Source organism: Anomalospiza imberbis, chromosome 8 (genome assembly GCF_031753505.1).
Source record: "Anomalospiza imberbis isolate Cuckoo-Finch-1a 21T00152 chromosome 8, ASM3175350v1, whole genome shotgun sequence".
Taxonomy (NCBI): domain Eukaryota; kingdom Metazoa; phylum Chordata; class Aves; order Passeriformes; family Viduidae; genus Anomalospiza; species Anomalospiza imberbis.
In genome coordinates this window covers 28,662,505-28,681,731 of record NC_089688.1, presented here as the reverse complement: position 1 = coordinate 28,681,731, position 19,227 = coordinate 28,662,505, and the positions used below count along the sequence as shown (strand labels likewise).

General features: G+C 35.4%; 1 protein-coding gene across 9 annotated transcripts; it reads right to left on the bottom strand.

The window, feature by feature from the left end:
• Window positions 1–481: 481 nt before the first annotated feature.
• CCDC172 (coiled-coil domain containing 172) lies at window positions 482–18,982 on the bottom strand. 9 transcript variants are annotated; one of them, XM_068198172.1, is made up of 8 exons: window positions 18,836–18,982; window positions 18,569–18,654; window positions 15,332–15,448; window positions 13,793–13,958; window positions 11,733–11,834; window positions 10,933–11,035; window positions 1,479–1,566; window positions 482–636 (listed from the first exon to the last, which is right to left on the bottom strand). In XM_068198172.1, the coding sequence occupies exons 1-8, from the start codon at window positions 18,912–18,914 to the stop codon at window positions 604–606; spliced, it is 774 nt and encodes a 257-aa protein (XP_068054273.1). In that variant the 5' UTR covers window positions 18,915–18,982; the 3' UTR covers window positions 482–603. The 9 variants fall into 9 exon arrangements, 4 of the variants coding, with proteins under 4 accessions (XP_068054273.1, XP_068054277.1, XP_068054274.1 ...); XR_011001514.1 differs by having other exon boundaries at window positions 574–636; window positions 1,479–1,874; XR_011001515.1 differs by having other exon boundaries at window positions 574–636; window positions 1,479–1,871.
• Between the last annotated feature and the right edge of the window lie 245 nt (window positions 18,983–19,227).

Here is a 19,227-nt window from a genome sequence, read left to right as displayed (position 1 = left end):
ATTTTGTGAGCTGTGGGAGAGGGAGAAAATTTTTTTTTTTTTTTTTTTGTGTTATCAGAAGGCAAGAGCTAAGTAATAGACTGGCTTACCAACACTAGAGGCACCTAGAGCTCAGCAGATTTGCAAACTTTTCTGGACTGTCAAGCTGTGTTGCTGAAACTGAGCTATTTCAGGGAGTACATTATATTGTTGAGGAATAAATGAAATAGTCACAGCTCCTGTTAAGAGTTATTGATGGTAATAGCAATCTTCCTCTCAAATAAGACCATGCCACTACCTTTAAAAATAGGAGACCATTCATGTGAAAAATAGTTCATAAAGAATAGAGCTATTAATGTAGGAACTGAGCCTTATGTGTAGTTTACCAGGTACTGTGCTCCATGGGCCACAAAGAGGAACCTATAGAGGGACAGCTGTTGAAGATAAAACACAAACCTCTGCTCACTTTTAAATGAATCAAATTTTATTTTAATGAAAAGTAAAGGCAGATACAAACTGTGAATTAATCAAACAAAATAGAAGCAAATCTGATAGAAGTGGAGTAAAACAATTTTAAAATTCTCAGACTTGCTTCTATGACACTCCATATTATATGCCACATATTCATTTCCCTGAAGACTTCTTTTGTGATAAATTCTGGAAAAGAGAAAGAATGGAATTGCAGAAAATGAATATTTTAAGCATAGCATTTTTAACAGAGAAATTTTTAAACACTGAGCCATTTTATTTTTCTTTCTGAAAAAAAAAAATGAAAAAAATTAACAAAGTACAAGTAAGTTACATTACTTCAACAGAAACTTGAAACTGATTATAAGACTGAGTAATGCAAATTCCTCAGGACTGTCATCCTGCTTGATGGTAGTGGCAGCTGTGTCTTTGTACAGCTCAATCAGGGGCTCTAAAATGAACCTTTAAAACCTTTGTTTCCCAAAAGGGACTTCAAAATATTTTTTCTCTTTGTATTGTGACACAGACTGACAATCAAGAAATTTGAAGTTAGGATTGACTTCCAGAGAAAAACATGTTTTAGTAAGTTTTTGTAAGGAATTTGTGAGTGGACAAAATAAAACACTAGATGAAAGGATGTTATTATCATCTTATTTCTCCATATTCCCATCTTCCATTTAACTGGCAGCTGGAGGTAAAGGTTATTTTAGCTCCTAAATGCATAATCTTTTGCAGCTTTCAATAAACTAACAGTTTATATAAGTCCCCCCCACCCCAATACATCTTTCTTCTGCTAAAAGTGTATCTTTAAATTCTTCTTTGTACTTTCCTTTTCTGTAGAAATTATATTCCTGGAAATTTGGAAATAAGCTGAAACAATTGAATATTGGAGTGCCTCTGCATCAAGAGGCCATCTAGGCATGTGCATAGCATAAAAAACAGCTTATCTAAAACCACTGCCAGTTATCCTAAAGGACACCTCTAAAACTAAAATTATCAAACACTTAAAATACATAATGAAAATGACATACCATTTGCAGAATTTCAATTTCTGTTTGAAGGGTCTCACAGACACTTTCCCAACTATCATCTTTGCATTTTTCCAACTCTTTCTTAAGTCTGTGTCCAAAATCAAATAAATTTTCAGGTCAGAGAACTGTTGCTGGGTAACTTTTTTTTCAGCTTTGGTCCCAATTCTCAATTTGATTTGTGTGAGAAAAGCCTCATTGATCTATTTTCCTGGTCAGGATTTAAGTTTGCTAGTTAGACAAATTTCTGGACTGTGTTGTTTCCATAAACTGCAAAAGATATATGGCCTCAGTAGTCATGGTTTTCCTTATTTAAACATGTGAACTGGAATGGTGATACTCAGAAAGTACCATATGTTGCTGTTACTATCTCTCCTGGGTATCTTCTTGTAGCCTCTGCTGGAGACAGAATGTTGGATAGATGGGTGCTCTGCTGCCCCTGTGCCAGCATTGCTCCATACCCCTCCACAAACTCTACAGCTTTTGTTCCTCTTCTCTCCTCCCTGCTCCCACTATTCCTCAGCACTCACTGTTGCCCAGTACTCCCAGCCAGGACTTTTCCAACTTTTCTACAATAAGGATTACTTTTAATATAGCTATTTCTTCATTGAGAAAACCGTTTAGTCCTGCTCAAAGGAGATACCTCAGCTCTGCACATCAGTGACTGTAGTGGTTTAAATTAATACTTGGTAGGCCCAGAGAAATCTCTGGCAGAACTTTCAGTAGTCTGATAAATACAAGGTGATGAGATTATACTGGGTCTTTTCATGGCTGTCAGAAGAAAAGCAAAATGACAAAGATAAAGTTGTTTACCCTTAATACAGTTTCAGGAATCAATCTGAATGTTCTGGAACATACAGACTGAAAATACTCTGCTTGTCATTAAATAGCCAAACCAATGCATTAAAGCAGGACCCTTTTTCTTCTGAAGTTGAAACAGAAGGTAGCAACTATTTTTGCTTTTATGTATTATAATAGACAGTAAATTATTAGACCTTATTATAGAGATGATGTACCTCTTTAGCTGTCCTAGTGCAAAGAGAGTTGGTTTTCTACATAGAAATGGCTTTATTAAAAGGTGCATCTTTAAGCAGAGAAATAGCTCAGTCACTGTGCAGCTTTAGAACAACAGAGTAAGACTGGGCGTTAATTTTGCTGTTCCTGTGGAAAATGCAAATATCTTACCATCAGTATGCAAAAGGTATGAGCTCTGTATGCTTGCATTATAAAGCAGTAAATATCCTTTCCTTCAGAAATATTTCTCATAACACTCACAAGAACTGAAAGGAGAATTTTGACTATGCTTTAAGAAACAAAATTTTCACTGTACTGTAGTACATTGTTAGTTTTCAGTCCATTTCACTGAGAGAAGTTCACTTCAAGGTCTAGGATCAGCTTGTGATCTTGATTTAATCTGCTTAACTTCATTGCCTTGTCTCTGCATTTTTTCTCTCTGTGTTCTCTGCTAGCATGATATTAGAACCCTAATTTGCTTGAGACAAACAAAAGCCCTACTCAGTTTAATTTATTGAGGGAAAGACAGAGTCTGCTGGTCTCAGAGAAAAGGCTCTGCCATTGTCTTTCACACTGTGAAACTGATGCACAGCCTGTTTGCCACTTGTTAGCTAGGAATGATACCAGTCCATGCTAGGCCCACATTAGGGATAGAACAAGCAGAAGATAAGCAGTAGGAGTTGCTTATTTGTGTCTTGGGATTGTGAATTAATTTCTGTTGATGATGTGCTTTGAAACTAACATTTTGTGTATGGATTTTAAAATTTTATTTCAAATATTTTATAAGACTTTTAATGGTAGTGACAGCACAGTTCCTTACATAGCATCAGGTAGTGCTGATACAAGACATTCATTCAAATGTGGTGTTTAATTCTTACATTAATCAATTGATTCTGCTTTCAGGTCTTCCTTCTTTTTTATTTAGAAGCTAGATAATTACAGTATGTATCAGGAATAATATACTCACAAAATAAGAGCTGTCTGTTAGGTTACAGTCTACAAAATTAATGCATTGGGGGATGCCTGAGTTACTGAATAAATGATGAAGTTTTACCAGAAGGAATGTGAGACAATGGAACTATTAAAAAAAATGTTTAACCTGAAAGCAGATTCAGTTTTTTCATTTTACATTTAAGATAAGCAGGATATTCATATTCATCTTTCCAGTATCAGATTGAATGTGCAAACCAATTATTCATGAAACTACATTGTCTCGATGGAAGGCAGGTTTTTCTCTCACCTTTGAAAATGGAAAAAGATGTAACTTTTGCTAGAACAAGGATTAATTTTACAGTTATACCCTTTTTATGACTATTAAAAAAGGGAGATCTCTTAGGAAAAATAATCTGAAAAATCACATTAGCATTTGGCTCCCCATGTCCTTTGGTTTTGTTTTATTTTTAGCATTTTGTTCTCCTTGCTGACAATAACATATAGCTTTAAAATGAGTCACTGCAGTGGACTAACAGTGTCTTGGCAAGTTACAGTATCACAGGCTCTAATGAACAGCTGGAGCTGAAATGCCACATTTGCAATAGCTAAACCTAGCCTTAAATCAAGTAGGTGGGGAAAAAAAAATCAGCATTTTTTGGATGCTATCTTGTCCTAGACTGAGCTCTGCTATCAATGGCCCATTTTCCATTAGTCTTGAATGCTAGAAGTGACAGAGATGAAGAAGGAGGAGATCACTGAAGATGATCGATTCGGCAGCTCTGAAATGAGCCCAGCTATTAAATGTCATTGGGATTTGTGGTTGATACACATTCTTCTTGAATTTCAGCTCTATATGCACGTGGCAAAGAGGAAAAATAATTTGAAATCAATACATACTGGTATTATAAATTGAACTCAGAAGAAAATAATGTTATGGTCAAACAGGTCTCTCTGCAAATCATCTGTAGATTCAAATTACTGGATCAAGACTTTAGTATCCAAAACTTGCATTCCAAGAATAATTTTATGTTAGGTCTTAAAGGAGAAATAATTTCTTTAGAAGGTAGGGTTGATGTGTGATTTTAGTCTTTTTTTTTTCTTAGTGGGGCTGAAAGACCCTAACTAATTGTTGTTGGAATTGCAGAAGGAGCACACTGACTCTTAGTTATGTTTAGCTGACACAAGTACAAAGTTTTTTCCTTCTCCTTTTTTCTCTTTGCCATGTTTATGACCACCATTTTATTTTTTAATCATAAATTGGAGGGAAAACATTGTGTGATGTTATAAAACAAAATTGCTTGACACTGATATACAGGGTATAGAATCCATGGTACAAAATGAAATTCATTAAGCAGCGATATATAATTTGAGAGTACATATCTTGATTTTTCTGGGATTTCATCCAGAAAAATCCTGATATCATGAATATCAGGAGATACATTTATCAGTGTTTTAAAACTTTATTGGGACTGAAGAAAAGTATAAGAAGACTTTAGTTTATTGTCTCAAGCTCAAGTAGAGGTCAGACATTGAGGTAATTCTCAGGGATTAACACTGGGATTAAATTAATGTGTATGTTTCTACAATGAGAGCAAGATTTTGCTGGTATTTCCAATATGCTGACACTACTAAACAGAATATGCTATTTATACAGTTGGAGAAGTCAATAAATTTCAGACTATTATCAATTGATTGAGGAAGAGAAAAAACAAGTCCTAAATGGAATACAGTATCCCAAAATATAAAGTCAAGTACTTGAGTTACACAATTAAATATAAAAGTCTGTGCTTGATGGAGCAGAAGGATAATAAAATTAAACAAGTGATCTAATAGTAATAATAAAGCCTAGCAAGAAGATGAAACATGAACACAAAGAAGGTACTAGTCAACATAACAATGGAAATCAAAGGCAAATGAAAAGAAATTTAGCTATTTTAAGAAAAATAAGAACTTTTCTGCTTTTGCTGTCCTAGATAAAATGTAAAATACATAGTTACCACTGATTAAAGTTTTCATTTTGTGAATGCTATCAGGCACCTATTCATAAGAGTAGTTAGAGGTCTTGAAAAGTGTGGTGGTATTTTCCAAATACATAAAACATCACAAGACAAATTTAAAGAATATATAATAATAGGTGAATAAACATGGAAAGGTTAAGGCACACTAAATTGCACATTTAGGATGAGATTTGCTTTTGTGCAGACAGCAAACTAAAGTTGTGTGGATTATTTTTCATTGAAACTGTAAGAATGAGCTACATAGGAAAGAAAAAGTACACAAGCATGTATGTGAGATGTGAAATGAAATGTGTTTCTAGAGGTCAAAAAGATTCCTATTGAAAGGCACGGAAAGTAAATAGGGGTCAATGGTTCTTCCAGTTCAATTATCTTGATTTTTCTATTGAACAGAGAAAATGAGATCTTAATCTGGATATATTAATATGGCTACTCTATTGCTGAAGTTAGTATCTCTGTTATGCACTGCTTTCTTCATGGTTATGATACACTCAGAGCTAAAAAGGATTTAGAATTGTCCTTGTTTCATTCTGCTTTATGGGATCTCCATGCTCTGCTCATATTCCAGGCTGAATGAATATTTTTTGACAAGTAGGTGAGAGATTTGTACAAAGTATTCTGACACCCTCCTGGTATTTTTTTTTTAAATAACTCTTATCTCACCCATAGCTATATTTTCTTTTGATGTTTATAGCTGTATTTTGTACACACAGTATACTCAGACCTCTCTGCTTCCAGGTACCTGTTTTTGAAGTCCCTAATTATGTACAAGTAGATAAACTTGCACCGTATACATCATATTCCTCCTCTTTTTAGTGACTCTTCTGCTAGGTGTAGAGTTTAATTGTTTAAGATAATGTTGTCTTGAAACGCTTTCTATTCTCAAGTCATTAATTAAAACATTAAGCAAGACCAACTGTGACTGTTGTTACCTTAGAGTCCCAGAATTTTAAATTGCAGACCTATGACTGTTCTTACTATTACACATTTCTTTACTTAATTTTTAAAATATGTCTTCCCTAGGCTAACTAGTATTTTTCCATGTGGGATAGCATCAAATACTTTATTAATGTCTAGATGGATGGCATTGGAATTTTCTTTGTCTAACCTATCTGTTGCCTTATCAAAGAAAGGCATCATTAGTCAGATTTGATCTGCTTTTTGTAAATCCATTCTGCAATTCATAATGGAAAGCCATTTTAACATAATTCAAGCTATAATAGTTCCACTAGGCACTGCTATTAAAAAGAAAAGCTCAAAAAATCAATGAGGAGATTGCCATTGAAAAACTCATTTTGAACCACATATATTACTCCAGAGACTGATATTTTCTGATTATAAAATTTAACATCAAGTTAAATTGCAAAAAAAAAAAAAAAAAAAAAAAAAAAAAAAAAAAAAAAAATTAACCCAACAGAAGAATGCATGGGGGGCAGGCAGTCTGTTGTTTTCATGAACAATTTGTTGAGCTCTAAAGAATATATTTCCTGTATGATTGGTATGAAAGAAAAAATTACTTTTTCCTTGCTAATTTTGGTACTAAGGTTTCTTTTTCTGGATTTTGAAGAATAAGAAGGAATACTATATTTTTAGGATTTAGACATGTCTACAAAGCTGTGAACTATTTACAAAGCAAGCAGATTTCATGCATTTCCTTTCTGCTACATATTTTCTGAAGTAGAAGAGAAATTAAGGTTTCAAAGAAGCATTTTATCCTTATTCTACTTTATAAATAGGTTGAAAGATATCTATTTTAGGTAGAAATGCTCTGGTTTTAGTCTAAATGAACTTCAACTAAAATTATTTCTAGGCTGTTTTACTTAAGGCAACACAAAATTTAAAATTAAAATGTGAAAGAATAAATAATTAATGCAGTAATTACAATGAATGTAACAGGGAAATGCCATAGTTAGGAATTTACTGGTATCAGTTAGTGTCTGTTTGACTCCTGCATTGTTCCACTTAAGTGATGTTACTTGCTCTCTGCCAGGGAAATAGGACTCCAGAGAGCTGATGCCAAAGTTCTTTCCTGCTGTTTTGTGTTTGAGGATGGCATTGGCAGAACAGATGATTAAAACAAGGCTTTTGATCTTAATTGCAGCTCTCTTTAGGGAAAAAAACAAAACAAAAACAAACAAAAAAAAAACACCCATGAACAAAAAAAGCCCTATTTTCTTAAACATTTCTCTGAATTACGCACCTGTATCATGAGACTTGTATTTTCCAAGGTGCCTGCTAATTACATCTGTGCTTAACATTCCAGTTCTGATTGGATTTTTTTTCTGCATCCTTTGTGGATCATGACAAGCCTCTACAGCAGCTCCAACATCTGCTGGAATTACTGGTGTGTGCTTCTCATGACCCTTTGCAATTCTTTGATGGATTTCAGAGAAATTTTATGAAACTGCAGACGTGGTATGGGGCATTTTTCTCAGATCAAAGATGAATTGCTGTAATTTGAATTAGCTGGCTACGCTGTTCAGCTGAAATGCAATTTACTTTTAGATATATACTTAATTGCAATGAAGATTCTTGCCTTGCCAGCTACTTTTGATATTGATTTTTAAGCTGGGACTAGGGATGTGATACAGTAACAGACTTGCAAGGCGTTTGGGAGCTACATATATCAGGTTATTGATGCTGACTGTCTCTCATGTTTGTTCTAAGGAAGCATCAAAAAAAAGGTATTTTTACCACTTAGAGTGGTGTTGTTTCCAGCTCTGTAAAAATCAGATTTTGCGGTATTTTTGCCTATGCTATATCATAGGGGAAAAAAAAAAATTTCTGACCCACATTACATGTGTCAAAATATTATCATCTTTATGTGTAACAAAAATGATTGTCAGTGAAAATTGGAATTCTATTCTTGCAATAAACTCTGTATGGGGATAAAAAACCTGATCTTGTTAGGCTAAAAAGAGCTGTTTCTCAGACACAGAAGGCTCAAAAACATTGATTTTAACATGACCAAAATTGACTCCTGTTAAGACATACAGAAGTATATAAATGTATCTGGAGAAGAACCTTCAAGGATGAAAACTATGCAACCTCTCTGAGCAAGCTGTGCCTCCTCATGATAAAAATGCTTTTTCCTTAAATTCACTCAAATCCTCTTGTTTCAACTTCCAATTTATGCATTTTGTTCTCTTACTGTGCAGCACTGTGCCGATTCTGGCTCCATCCTCTTGATGATACAGAGGTAGCAGAGAGTGATCAGATACCCTCCAGGGGACTATTTACATGCTGCACAATTTACAGTGTCTAATACTTTAAATCCCCTTTCATTCTCTTAATTCAAACCAAGAAGTGATGAGTAGGCTTTGTTAAATTGAAAAAAAAAAAAAACAAATAAACCAAACAACTGCTAGAGTTGTATGAGTCTGATAAAGTTTGGGGTGGTTGTAAAGAGCCCAGCAGTGACATAGAGAGGCAGACAAATGAGGATTGTCTACTTGGCTCCACTGAAAAGCAGAATCTCTTAGTGCTGACATGGAAATACAGCAGCACATCTCTATTGCTTCTGGCATCTGAGTTAACTTTTTCAGGGCTATCTCTCTCTATGAAGCATTGAGCTTTTCTGATCAAAAGCAAGTGCAAGATAAAAATATGATTTAGGCAAATCTGTCTTAAACTTTTTCCAGTATCTGAAATGAAAAAAAGTTTCAATTTTAAGAAAATGTATTGAGTAAATTGATAGACTTGAAGAAGGGCTTGCATTTTGTGATAGTGGTAATAGCATAGGAGCACTTTATATTTTGCACTACATGCAATTATCAAATAATGTTAGCTTATCTTGACCATAAAAGGAAGCATTTCATGAAATAAGAAAATCTCATCATCCTTCTTGCCTTGGTTGTAAATGACACTTGCTGATTTTGCAGTTAATATAATTTAATATGTTTTATCCGGTTTTTCACCCAGAGAAACCCAAACTGTCATTCTGAAGAGCTGTGAGTTAATTTCACTGCCTAGAAAGTCACACATGGATTTGACTGATCCTTAGGATCTCAGTAGCAGAGCTGGGCATTATAAGTATGATAATGTTGGCAACTTCTGTACCTTCCACACAGGAAACCTACTATAGAAAACAAATTACACAAATTTGGATATTTAGCGGCATCATGGCAATAAACTATTCCAAGGGAAGTATGTTAGCTGGAAGGAAGCTGACAGCCTTGTGTATCACCAACCCCAATATATCATGATTGAATGAATAATGGAAAGGAATGAAATATAATGTGCTGTCCTGGAGAATCGTTACTGTTATTATTATTTACACTGTGTCTTCTATGTATATGTTGAATGCAAATTTTTTGCTACTGTATGCAGGATTGTGAGCTAATTAATTTTTATGCTGAGGGGATTTTGGCCATGTCTCAACACTGTGTAAGAGGTTGAAGACAGTTAGTAATAGGGCTGATATATCATTTTCTTTCAAAAACCGATGTTCAGCAAAAAATGGGTCATTACCAAATCGTCTTTCAGAAAATTGCAGAGGGTTCTCTGCAAAGTTATAACTTTCCATTGAAAGTTTTCAGATTAAAAAAATCCCCACTATATTTATTTATTTTTGCCAAAAGCTTATGGATATATAGGAAAAAACACTGTGGTGGTAATATAAGTTGCGTTTTCCTCAATTTCTGTTAGAGAATCTTTTGGTCTAACTTTATAAGGAGTTCCTTTGCATTGTCTATTAATTATTTTTAAATATTCCCAGGCATTTTAATCTGGCCCATCATAAAATAGCAAAAAGGTAGTAAATTCTGTGATATGGGGCTTTCTGCATTTGGAGGTTGTTTTTTTTTTAAAAAAAAAATTACATTATTTTCTGTGAAGTGAAAACCTAACGTTTCACTTAAACAAACTGACAAGAAACAAACTCTTATCACTCAATTCCTGAGAAGCAAACTTCACTGTTAAGGGAGACTGTGCAAGGTCTTCTGTCTTGGTTAAGACTTCAAAAAATTTTTTTAGTTAAATCTTCAAACATTTTTTTAAACCAGCTTGATTAGAAGGCAAACTAGAACTGATAGCTGAGATCATAGAGAAAACAAATTTGCATTTATTTGCTCCAATAGAGACCCCAGCTAACCAAGGAGGTTACTGTGGCCAGCCCAGTCCATTGCAATGGGCTCTGCGCAGCCAGGCAGCAGAAATTAGCACTGGGCAGTTCACCAGTGCTTTGTGCACCACCACCATCTTTACCAGACCTCAGGAACTGATCTTCCACCCAAGCAGCAGCAGTTTGTTCTTCCTCTGGGTTTGACTGACACCTCTGCAAACACTTGCAGTTTTGAGCTCGTTGGGGTGTGTATGTGAGGGTGAAATGCTGTGATCGACAACAGGACTTGGGGCTGTCTAATAAAAAATGAATGGTTCTGCCAGTTTCAGAAGCAATGTTGTACATGAAAGGTAAAATAGCCATTGCTACCAGGACTAGACTGCAGTTACACTCCTAAAATTAAATTAAGTACCAATTAACATGAGGCTTTTACCTTAAACATTCAGGATCAGTCTGAGGTTTTTCAGTGACTTGGACTTTTTCTGCTTCTAAATCTTTCGTCACTTTTTCCGCTTCCCTGATTACTTTCTCAAGGTCTGAACATGAAATCAAAATTACCCTATAAATATATATTAATCATCCATATTCAAAGAACTTCTACATATTCTAAATTTATATTTTCTAATATTTCTTCATTAAACTATTTGAAAGGTAAAGACATCTAAATAAAGAAAATGAATTATTTTATTATTATTATAATCACATACTGCAACCTAGAAAATTTCATTCATTTTCCCAAACAATTTAGGGCCTTATTTACTGCTTTTCTTAGCTCTTACTGTGACACATTACTTAGAGGTGAAAGAAGATACTAAAACACTCATTTACACTATTTTAATTCAGATTTCAAAGTATTCCCTATTGCTGTGATCACCTTTGACACAGAGGACTTTAAACAATATTTATGTCGATTTTAAGTTCTTTGAAACATTAAATTCTACATTTAAGTATATGATTTACCAGCAAAAGCCAAACTTTCTTTGATATTTAAGGCTCATGATTCAGCAGATCTCTGGACCTCAGTATCAATGAGATTTAAATTAAATCTCATTGAAATCCATAATATTTGTTCTAATAATGTTTAAAAATGATGTATTACATATTGTAGAAATAAATTAAAATATTGTTACTACGATTCCTTTTGCTTGAGAAAAGAAAATTGGCAACAAACATATTTCAAAAGCATTTGTCAAGCCAGAAATAATTATCACAAGAAATAGTTATCAGTCACACCTTTGAGCTCACTTTGCAGAGTAAATAAGTCCTGCTTTAATTCATTCTTCTGCAGCTGGAGTGCATTTAACTGAACATTTTTATGTTCCACTGACTCCATTTCTAAGAAAAAATACATTTTAAATTAAAATGCATTGCAGTTTTAGCATTCATGATACAATCTTAAATATTCTTAACTACTTCTACCAATCTTCAGCTAGTCAAAAGAACCTTAAATGTAAAACCGAAATAAACTAAAATAATTTGTATATAACACCATTCATAGGAAATGATGTCATATAATGTATTCATAGTATGAGAGAAATATTTTTTAATGTTATTGGGCTGTTCAACATATTTTGTTGTCTGGGCATAAAAAGAATGTTTTGCTTTACAGTTAATTCAGGTATTAAAAAAAGGAAGATGACTGAATAGGTGAAGAACAGAGATCTCTCAGCAGGACTGAAAAAAAACACTTCTTAGTATTTTTGGTGTTATATATATTTGAACCTTACTATTAGACAGCATCTGGAATTAATTGTGATTTTTTTTTTTGTACCAGTTGGAGGTCCTCACATAATTTCCTTGTTATGAATTGCTTAAACTTTTCACTTCAGAGTTGTCAGTGTGCCCAGGAGCATAGCAAACAAAAAGACAGACAAGTTGTGCCTCAAGAGAGATGCAATTAAAAGATGGAACTGAGATGGCAACTGAACTTAGGGAAGAATTTTGGTCACCTTTCAGGTACTACTGATCATTTAACTGCCCAGCTCTGCATGAATATGTAAAAATTAAATGCTAAAAGTAGCATTTGACACCAAATAGAGACTTTTCAGTTGTAGGTTAGTATCTTAGCCACAGGAAATAAGAAAGAAGGTGTTATCAAGTGCAAATTCCAGCAGACAGTCCTTTTTCAATATTCTTACAGCAGATATGGGGAATTGAAAGTGCTGTTGCTTGACAGATCATGAGGCTGGAATGGACTTTGAGGGGTCATCTACTGCATTCTACCCCTGAAGACAGGGTCAGCTGTACCTCTTTTTTTCTGAAAAATGCTGGTTTGACCTTTTTTTGATAACCTTGGTAATGGACACTCCTAATTCCTTTGGTAATGGAATCTTCTAAGGCAGAGAGCTTCAGTTGTCCACTGTTCTTAGAAAGATTCCTAAGCTGTCAGGCAGACTCTCCTCTATTGTGCTTTACACTTGTTACTTTTTATTCAGTTCACTACAGGTATACAGAATATATTTATTTCCTTTCTACAGGATACTTATACAATTTGAAGACCGATATCCATCTTTCATCAGTGTTCTCCTTAATAGCTTAAATAGTCACAACTCTTTCATTTTCTTCCTTCTCATGTGCTCCAGAACTCTTATCACTCTCACTGGTCTTATGTGGAATCTCCCCAGCTGGTTAACACTTTTTTTTTTTAAGTTTAAGATCAAAATGAGATGCACAGCACTCCAGTTCAGAGCTTAACTGCCCCAAATACAGTGAGGAATTATTTTCATGTGTTAGAGGTCAGAATTCTGTTTGTGTCTCAGTGTGGTGTTGGCATTCTGATGTCGTTGACTCATGTTCAGCCTGTGATCCATGACGATCCCAAATTCCTTGAGGAAGGACTGCCCTGCAGTGTGACCCTGTGCTCTGAGAGATCCCATGCTCTGTACCTTCACTGAAAATCAAGCTACACTGTGGCAGTAAAGAACCAATCCTAGAGGACATTTGTGTATACAATTCTTTTGAAGCTAAGGAAGTGCTCAGCCACAGGTGATTCTAAACCTATTTCAGTCGCTGTGTATGACTGTGAGCTCTGTGCTGGCTGAATTTAGACATTGGGAGCTGCCTCTTTAGGTTGGCTCCTTCTCCTCACAGCGCTCACATCAGAAGAAGGCTGAAGAGGATAGGGAACAGAAGAGCCTTTAATTATGCTTGGTATGTCAGACCACACTCTTTCAGTTCAGTGCTGAAAGGAAGCTCCAGGCAGCTGGGGAATGAAATTAAAATTACTGGTTTGCACAGCTGTATGTTATCAATTTGTGTTAATCCAAGATAAACTGGTTTAATGTAAGACTTACCATTTTTCAACAGAGCTGCCTCATTCTCTAAATCATTTATTTCAGTCTTGACTTTCTTTTTAATATGAAGCTCTCTATTACTTGTTAGTCCGTATTCATTGTTAAATTCTGTTATTTCTCTGGTAAAATTATCTTCCTCTTCAGTAATTTTTCTCTTTGCATCTGCCTGGAAAAAAGAAAGGGAAGACTGAATGTTCAGGTGAAAAAAATGCAAGTTTTTGTTAAGCTAGGCAGACTGAGACACACTGGTTTTTATCCTTAAATTTGTAGTAGGAAAGTAAATAAATAAACAAAAAAAAATCTAAAAGTAAAGAAAATATTTACTTTTTCTTCTAGGAGCATGAAAATAGGCTACAGCTCTATCTATCATTATGCTTGTTATTTTAAACATTTTTTTTCTCTGCAAAAATGAAGGGTCTGTTCTTGGTAGCAGAGCATTTAAAAAATCACTACATTATGTTATAGACTTGAACCAGCAGATTTTCAGTTCAACTCTCATACTGAAATTAGAAAATTCTGTTTACAGTTACTAGCATAGTATAGCAGCTCTTTTTCTCTAGCTTGTTATTAAACTAAATAAAAGTGTTGTTTAACCCTCTGCAGAATGCAGATGTACTTTAACTCCCTTTACAACTACCAAGAATGCTATTGTTGATAGAAAATCACAATTCAGTTTTCTGGGAAAAAATATTCAAAAGAGTAAGGTTATAATAAATTTCTTCTAAGAAGTCTTAATTGATTGCTGAATTAAATAAAGGAAAAAATAAAAGATAACTTATATATCAAATTTCACATATATACTGGGAATACTTTGGGTGATGCAGAACTATGACTAAAGTTAAAAAGATATCTGCCTAAAGATTTATGTTTAATACTAGTGATTTGTACTGAATGTTTGAAATTTAGCTCTGCTGGTTTAAAGGGCAAATATATACACAGAAAAGGCTGCTCCTCTGTGGCATTTATTCATATGTACAGATCCAAGAAGCCTCCACAAAGTAAGAAGAAGGCAATATTCAGGTTAGCATCTGGGAGAACTGGAAAACTTGTAAGTAGCTACCTTTGAAGAGGGGGTGAGGTGTGTCTGGCACCAAAGAGATTGTGTGCTATGTCAGGATGGCTAAACTGTCCACATTTGCTAACATGTGGTGTGGGTCTCCCTGGGGTTTTCCTTTGATCCTTTTCAATATTTTTTACTGTGGATGAGGCAATCCAGTTTAAGGTGAGGCTTCCGTAGCTTACTTTTACAAAGGAAATAATCTGTCAGAATTGGAGTTCACTCATACAACAGCAAATATTAGAAAATGAAGTCAAGAATATAAAATCAACTTTGGAGATAAAATGCAGCATACACTACCAGATTATGGTTTAAATGAAATGTGAGAATTTATCTAAGTTTACATTGTTACATATGCTAATATAAAAAAAAAATAAAATTTTCTGATTGAAACATTAGCTTTTCCAGATTTTCAAATTTTAAAGCTGATTGCTCTTGTAGAGTAGAAAAGAGCTGTGTGAATATCACAGCTGGAAACATACCATGATTTTAAGAATACTGGTTCTTTGATTAATAAGTTCAGCTTTTTGTTTTTCTAAGCTGTCTTCATGTTTCTTCAGAATTTCTACATTGAACTGCTTTACAGACAGATGCTGAACCTTCCAAAAGGGAAAAAAAAATGTAAATTTATTGTTTAATTGTTTCATATACTCTGAAATTGTACACAAGGGTCTTGGTCCAGTTTAAAAAGAGTTGGCACAGCTGCTGGACTAACAAAAGCATAACAGCTCTTTTTTTTCCTCAATAAACTTTCAGTATACTGCTAAGATTGTGAAAAGTCTCCTTTCTTTGAAAGACTCATTAAGTGTTGCTCTATCATTATAAATTGACATTTTAAAATCTGCTAGGTTTAGCAGATTTTTTTTCCAGGAAAAATATTGACCACATGGGATCTTTTACCCAACATAATCCACTGTCCTCCATGTCACTGTGTAAAGCTGATCATGAATCAAATAAGACAATAATATCAAAATAGTATCAGTCCAGCATCCTGGTTTTGGCTGAATGACTGTACCTGTCATCCACGCTGCAATACTGCTATAGAATGTGAAAAGGAAAGCAGGATATTTTTCTGAGCACAATTTCTGGAATTTTTAGCTGAGGAAGGATAATGGGAATTAGCTCACTGGTTATTGACAGTTTGATCATAAACCCCCCCAAGGCCTAAACCTGAATTTTGCACCTAGGTTTATTTAGCATTTTATTAATTTTAACCATTAGTTTTTCTGATAGGAGGGTGTGCTGTTCACCACTACATTTTCAAAATTTGCTGAAGACTTCTCATTTTTCTAGCACATCTACTGTATCATCATCTAACCAAAGTGCAGATATGTGGTGGGATAAACTATAACAATAACAAATAGGAAACAGCTAAGTGTTGTAGAGTCTTAAAGGAGGAGAATCATTTATTTGATGGAGTGTCAAGTTCTCTTGACTCAGAGCAATGACTAGGGAAAGCAAAGTTAAGATTTGCCCATAGAGAGTAAAGGCACAGGGTAAGTATCAGGAATTAAATTGAACAGTCAAGCTGATTCATGAGTGTTTGTGTGTGTAGAAACAGAAAACACCAAATAAGAGTGGTATTACAGCGGTAAAAATGAAAATATTTTCAAGTTAAATAATGCACATGACTGTGGAAAGGGCACAGATGAAGTGCCTCTGATCAAAATAGGAGGAGAGTGGAATGAAATGCCTGAAGACTGCAATGTGAGAGTTGGAAAGGAAAAGACTAGATTTTTTCCTCATCCCTGATATGTCCACCATGCTAAGTTTGCAGGTCAGAATTTATTTTACATATTAATTCAAAGAAAGCAGGTGGTCTTACATCACTGTTTGTAATACTGTACATAACTAGATTCAGCGTAGTTTCTTCAAGTTGCCAAAATTCATCTGTGCATTTGCAACTAATTTTTTTTAAAGGTGATTGAGCTACAAACAGAAAAATGCTGTAATTTGGGTTCAATTACATGCTACCTGGTTTTACAGAAGAGATGGAAAAATTGCATTTCCTAGGACTCTTTGATTGACCACAGGCAGTGTCTGTGAAATAGATGTCAAAAAACTTCTGAACTCAGTCTCATCATCTTGATCAGGCATCAGGTGCTGGGCACGCACGTGGTTGGATATGTGTGCTTGTAAAGAACTGCAGTTATTTGGTGTGGGATAAATTAAATTGAACAGCATTAGCTGAAAAGCATTATTTAATACTATTTGAATTACATGAACTATTAGCAGTAAAGCTAATTCCTGTAGTGAAAAATAAATTACTTTAAATAATGTCAACACCTATATAATTTTTAACCCTAAATACAGTCTGATTGAAATGTATTTTTCTATTCCACTAATTTTCTGTATAATTTCCTAACTATAAATGAATCAATGTCAGACTAGGCAAGCAAGTAAAATGTATTTTTGTGGACATCAGTGAGAATATCATTAATACTGATAGGTAAAGCACATAAAATTTAATTAAATGTAGTTCTTCAGCTCTTCCCATTAGTCATTTACAATAATGGCTCTACTCTCAGAACCTTCTGTACCTACCACATAAACCTTGATTATAAATCAGAATGCATCAATAACTAATTAGTAGTATAAACATAAAATTGTGATGCTCATAAATAAACTTATGAGTAGGACTACTGAGGACTTCACCTAACAAGCAACATCCAGATATAATCTGTGTTGGATAAATAAGTTACTATTTTAAAACACCTTTGGGCTCTAAGATTGTGTGCATAAATGTGAGTGTCTGAATAACTGCCTGCATAATTATAGTCGCAACTTGCAAGCAGTAAATATTTGTAAATGAGTTCTATCCTGATCCCTTCTCAGCAATGTTGATATATATATATTATATAGTCTGTTACAAAAGGCAGAAGAGACTGCTTTAGGAAGGATGAAAGTCATCCCCCATTTATTTTCACAACTAGATGAGGCAATCTCCCAAAGGTTCTTGAAGTTGTTTATTTAAATGATAGGATCCAACAGCTCTGACTTCAAAGGAGGCTCCACATGCTTTCCTGTTGTGAACATACATTCTGTCAGCAGAGAACCTTAAGAGCACAGGGGAGGGTATTTAGACTTAATTTTCAGACACAAGCAAATAGATTTTTAAATAATTTGCAACCACAGGTGTTGTTGATGAAAAGCTCTGTAAAACCGGTGGCTTAATCTGAAAATACATCTGCAGTTTGTTTAAATGGAAAGAGTAATAAAATCACTAAAAAGATTCAGAAACTTTCCTCTATCTTTGGCCTCCCAAGGAAAACACTTAGGACTCGTAAGCCTTAACTGTAAGCTCACAGAAAGATCTTCAGTTTATGACTTAAGATCCTGTGAAATAAATACAGGGAATGTTTCCGTATATTTTCTGTGAAGGGCCATTAATAAATGGCACTGGGCAACCAAGGGATGGCTTCTGCACACTGGAGGAAAGTGCTGTAACAAGTTGTAGGACTGCTGAAATGGGGTCTGGCCCCAAAAGTCAGCCTGCCCTGAACACAGCCAGGGCCAGCCCCAAGGGTGAGATCTGTGGGAGGAAGGATGTTGACGGACACATTTTTAATTCAGAAAGGCGCAGTGCAGATTTCCTCCATGCTGTGCTTCTCAGCAGGTGAAGCACTTCCTCGAAAGTGCTTATTCCTGAAAGAATAGGTCGTATATCTGTAAACACAATGTATTTCATTATTATGTACACTATAAATATGCCTGCTCACCTTGGTTTCTAAGTTAATTTTTGCAGCGCTCAGCTCTTCTTTTATTTGGTTAATTTTTTCATAACTTCTATTTATGTCGCATTTAGCTGCAAGACAACAAAAAACTGTAAGAGTATGTGCTCAGTTTGCAAGCGTTACACCCTCACAGAAACGTGCTGGAGGCAAGAACCAGCCATGCTGGCTCTGCCAAGCTTTCCCTGGCCCCAGTCCCCTCAGGACACCTCTGGGAGTGGGGAGGCCCCTCAGGATGGCGCCCGTGGGGCTGACCTTGTTGGATGAAGCTCCTCTTCTCCCTCGCCCGCTTCTCCGTGAACTGAATTTGCTGGAACAAAGCGTTCAGGTTCATTCCTGGCTTCTCGTGGGGCTCTGTGGGCCGAGCTCCTGCGAGGGCTCCGGGAGGGTCCCCAGAGCCCTGGCCTCGGCCTCCCTGGGTGAGGGACACAGCTGAGGGGACACAGGGACAGAGAGGGAGGTGAGGGTTTGCCGCCCTTTTTGCAGAAAGGGTGGCAAGAGCAAACCTCAAGCAGACGGAAATGTGGGTGACTAAGTGGGGGAGCCCACATGGAAAACAGGGAATGGGAACACGCAGGCAGGGAAGCAGCACGGTACGAGCAGAAGATGTTTGGTAAGGAAAAAGACAGATGGCACTGAATCATGTC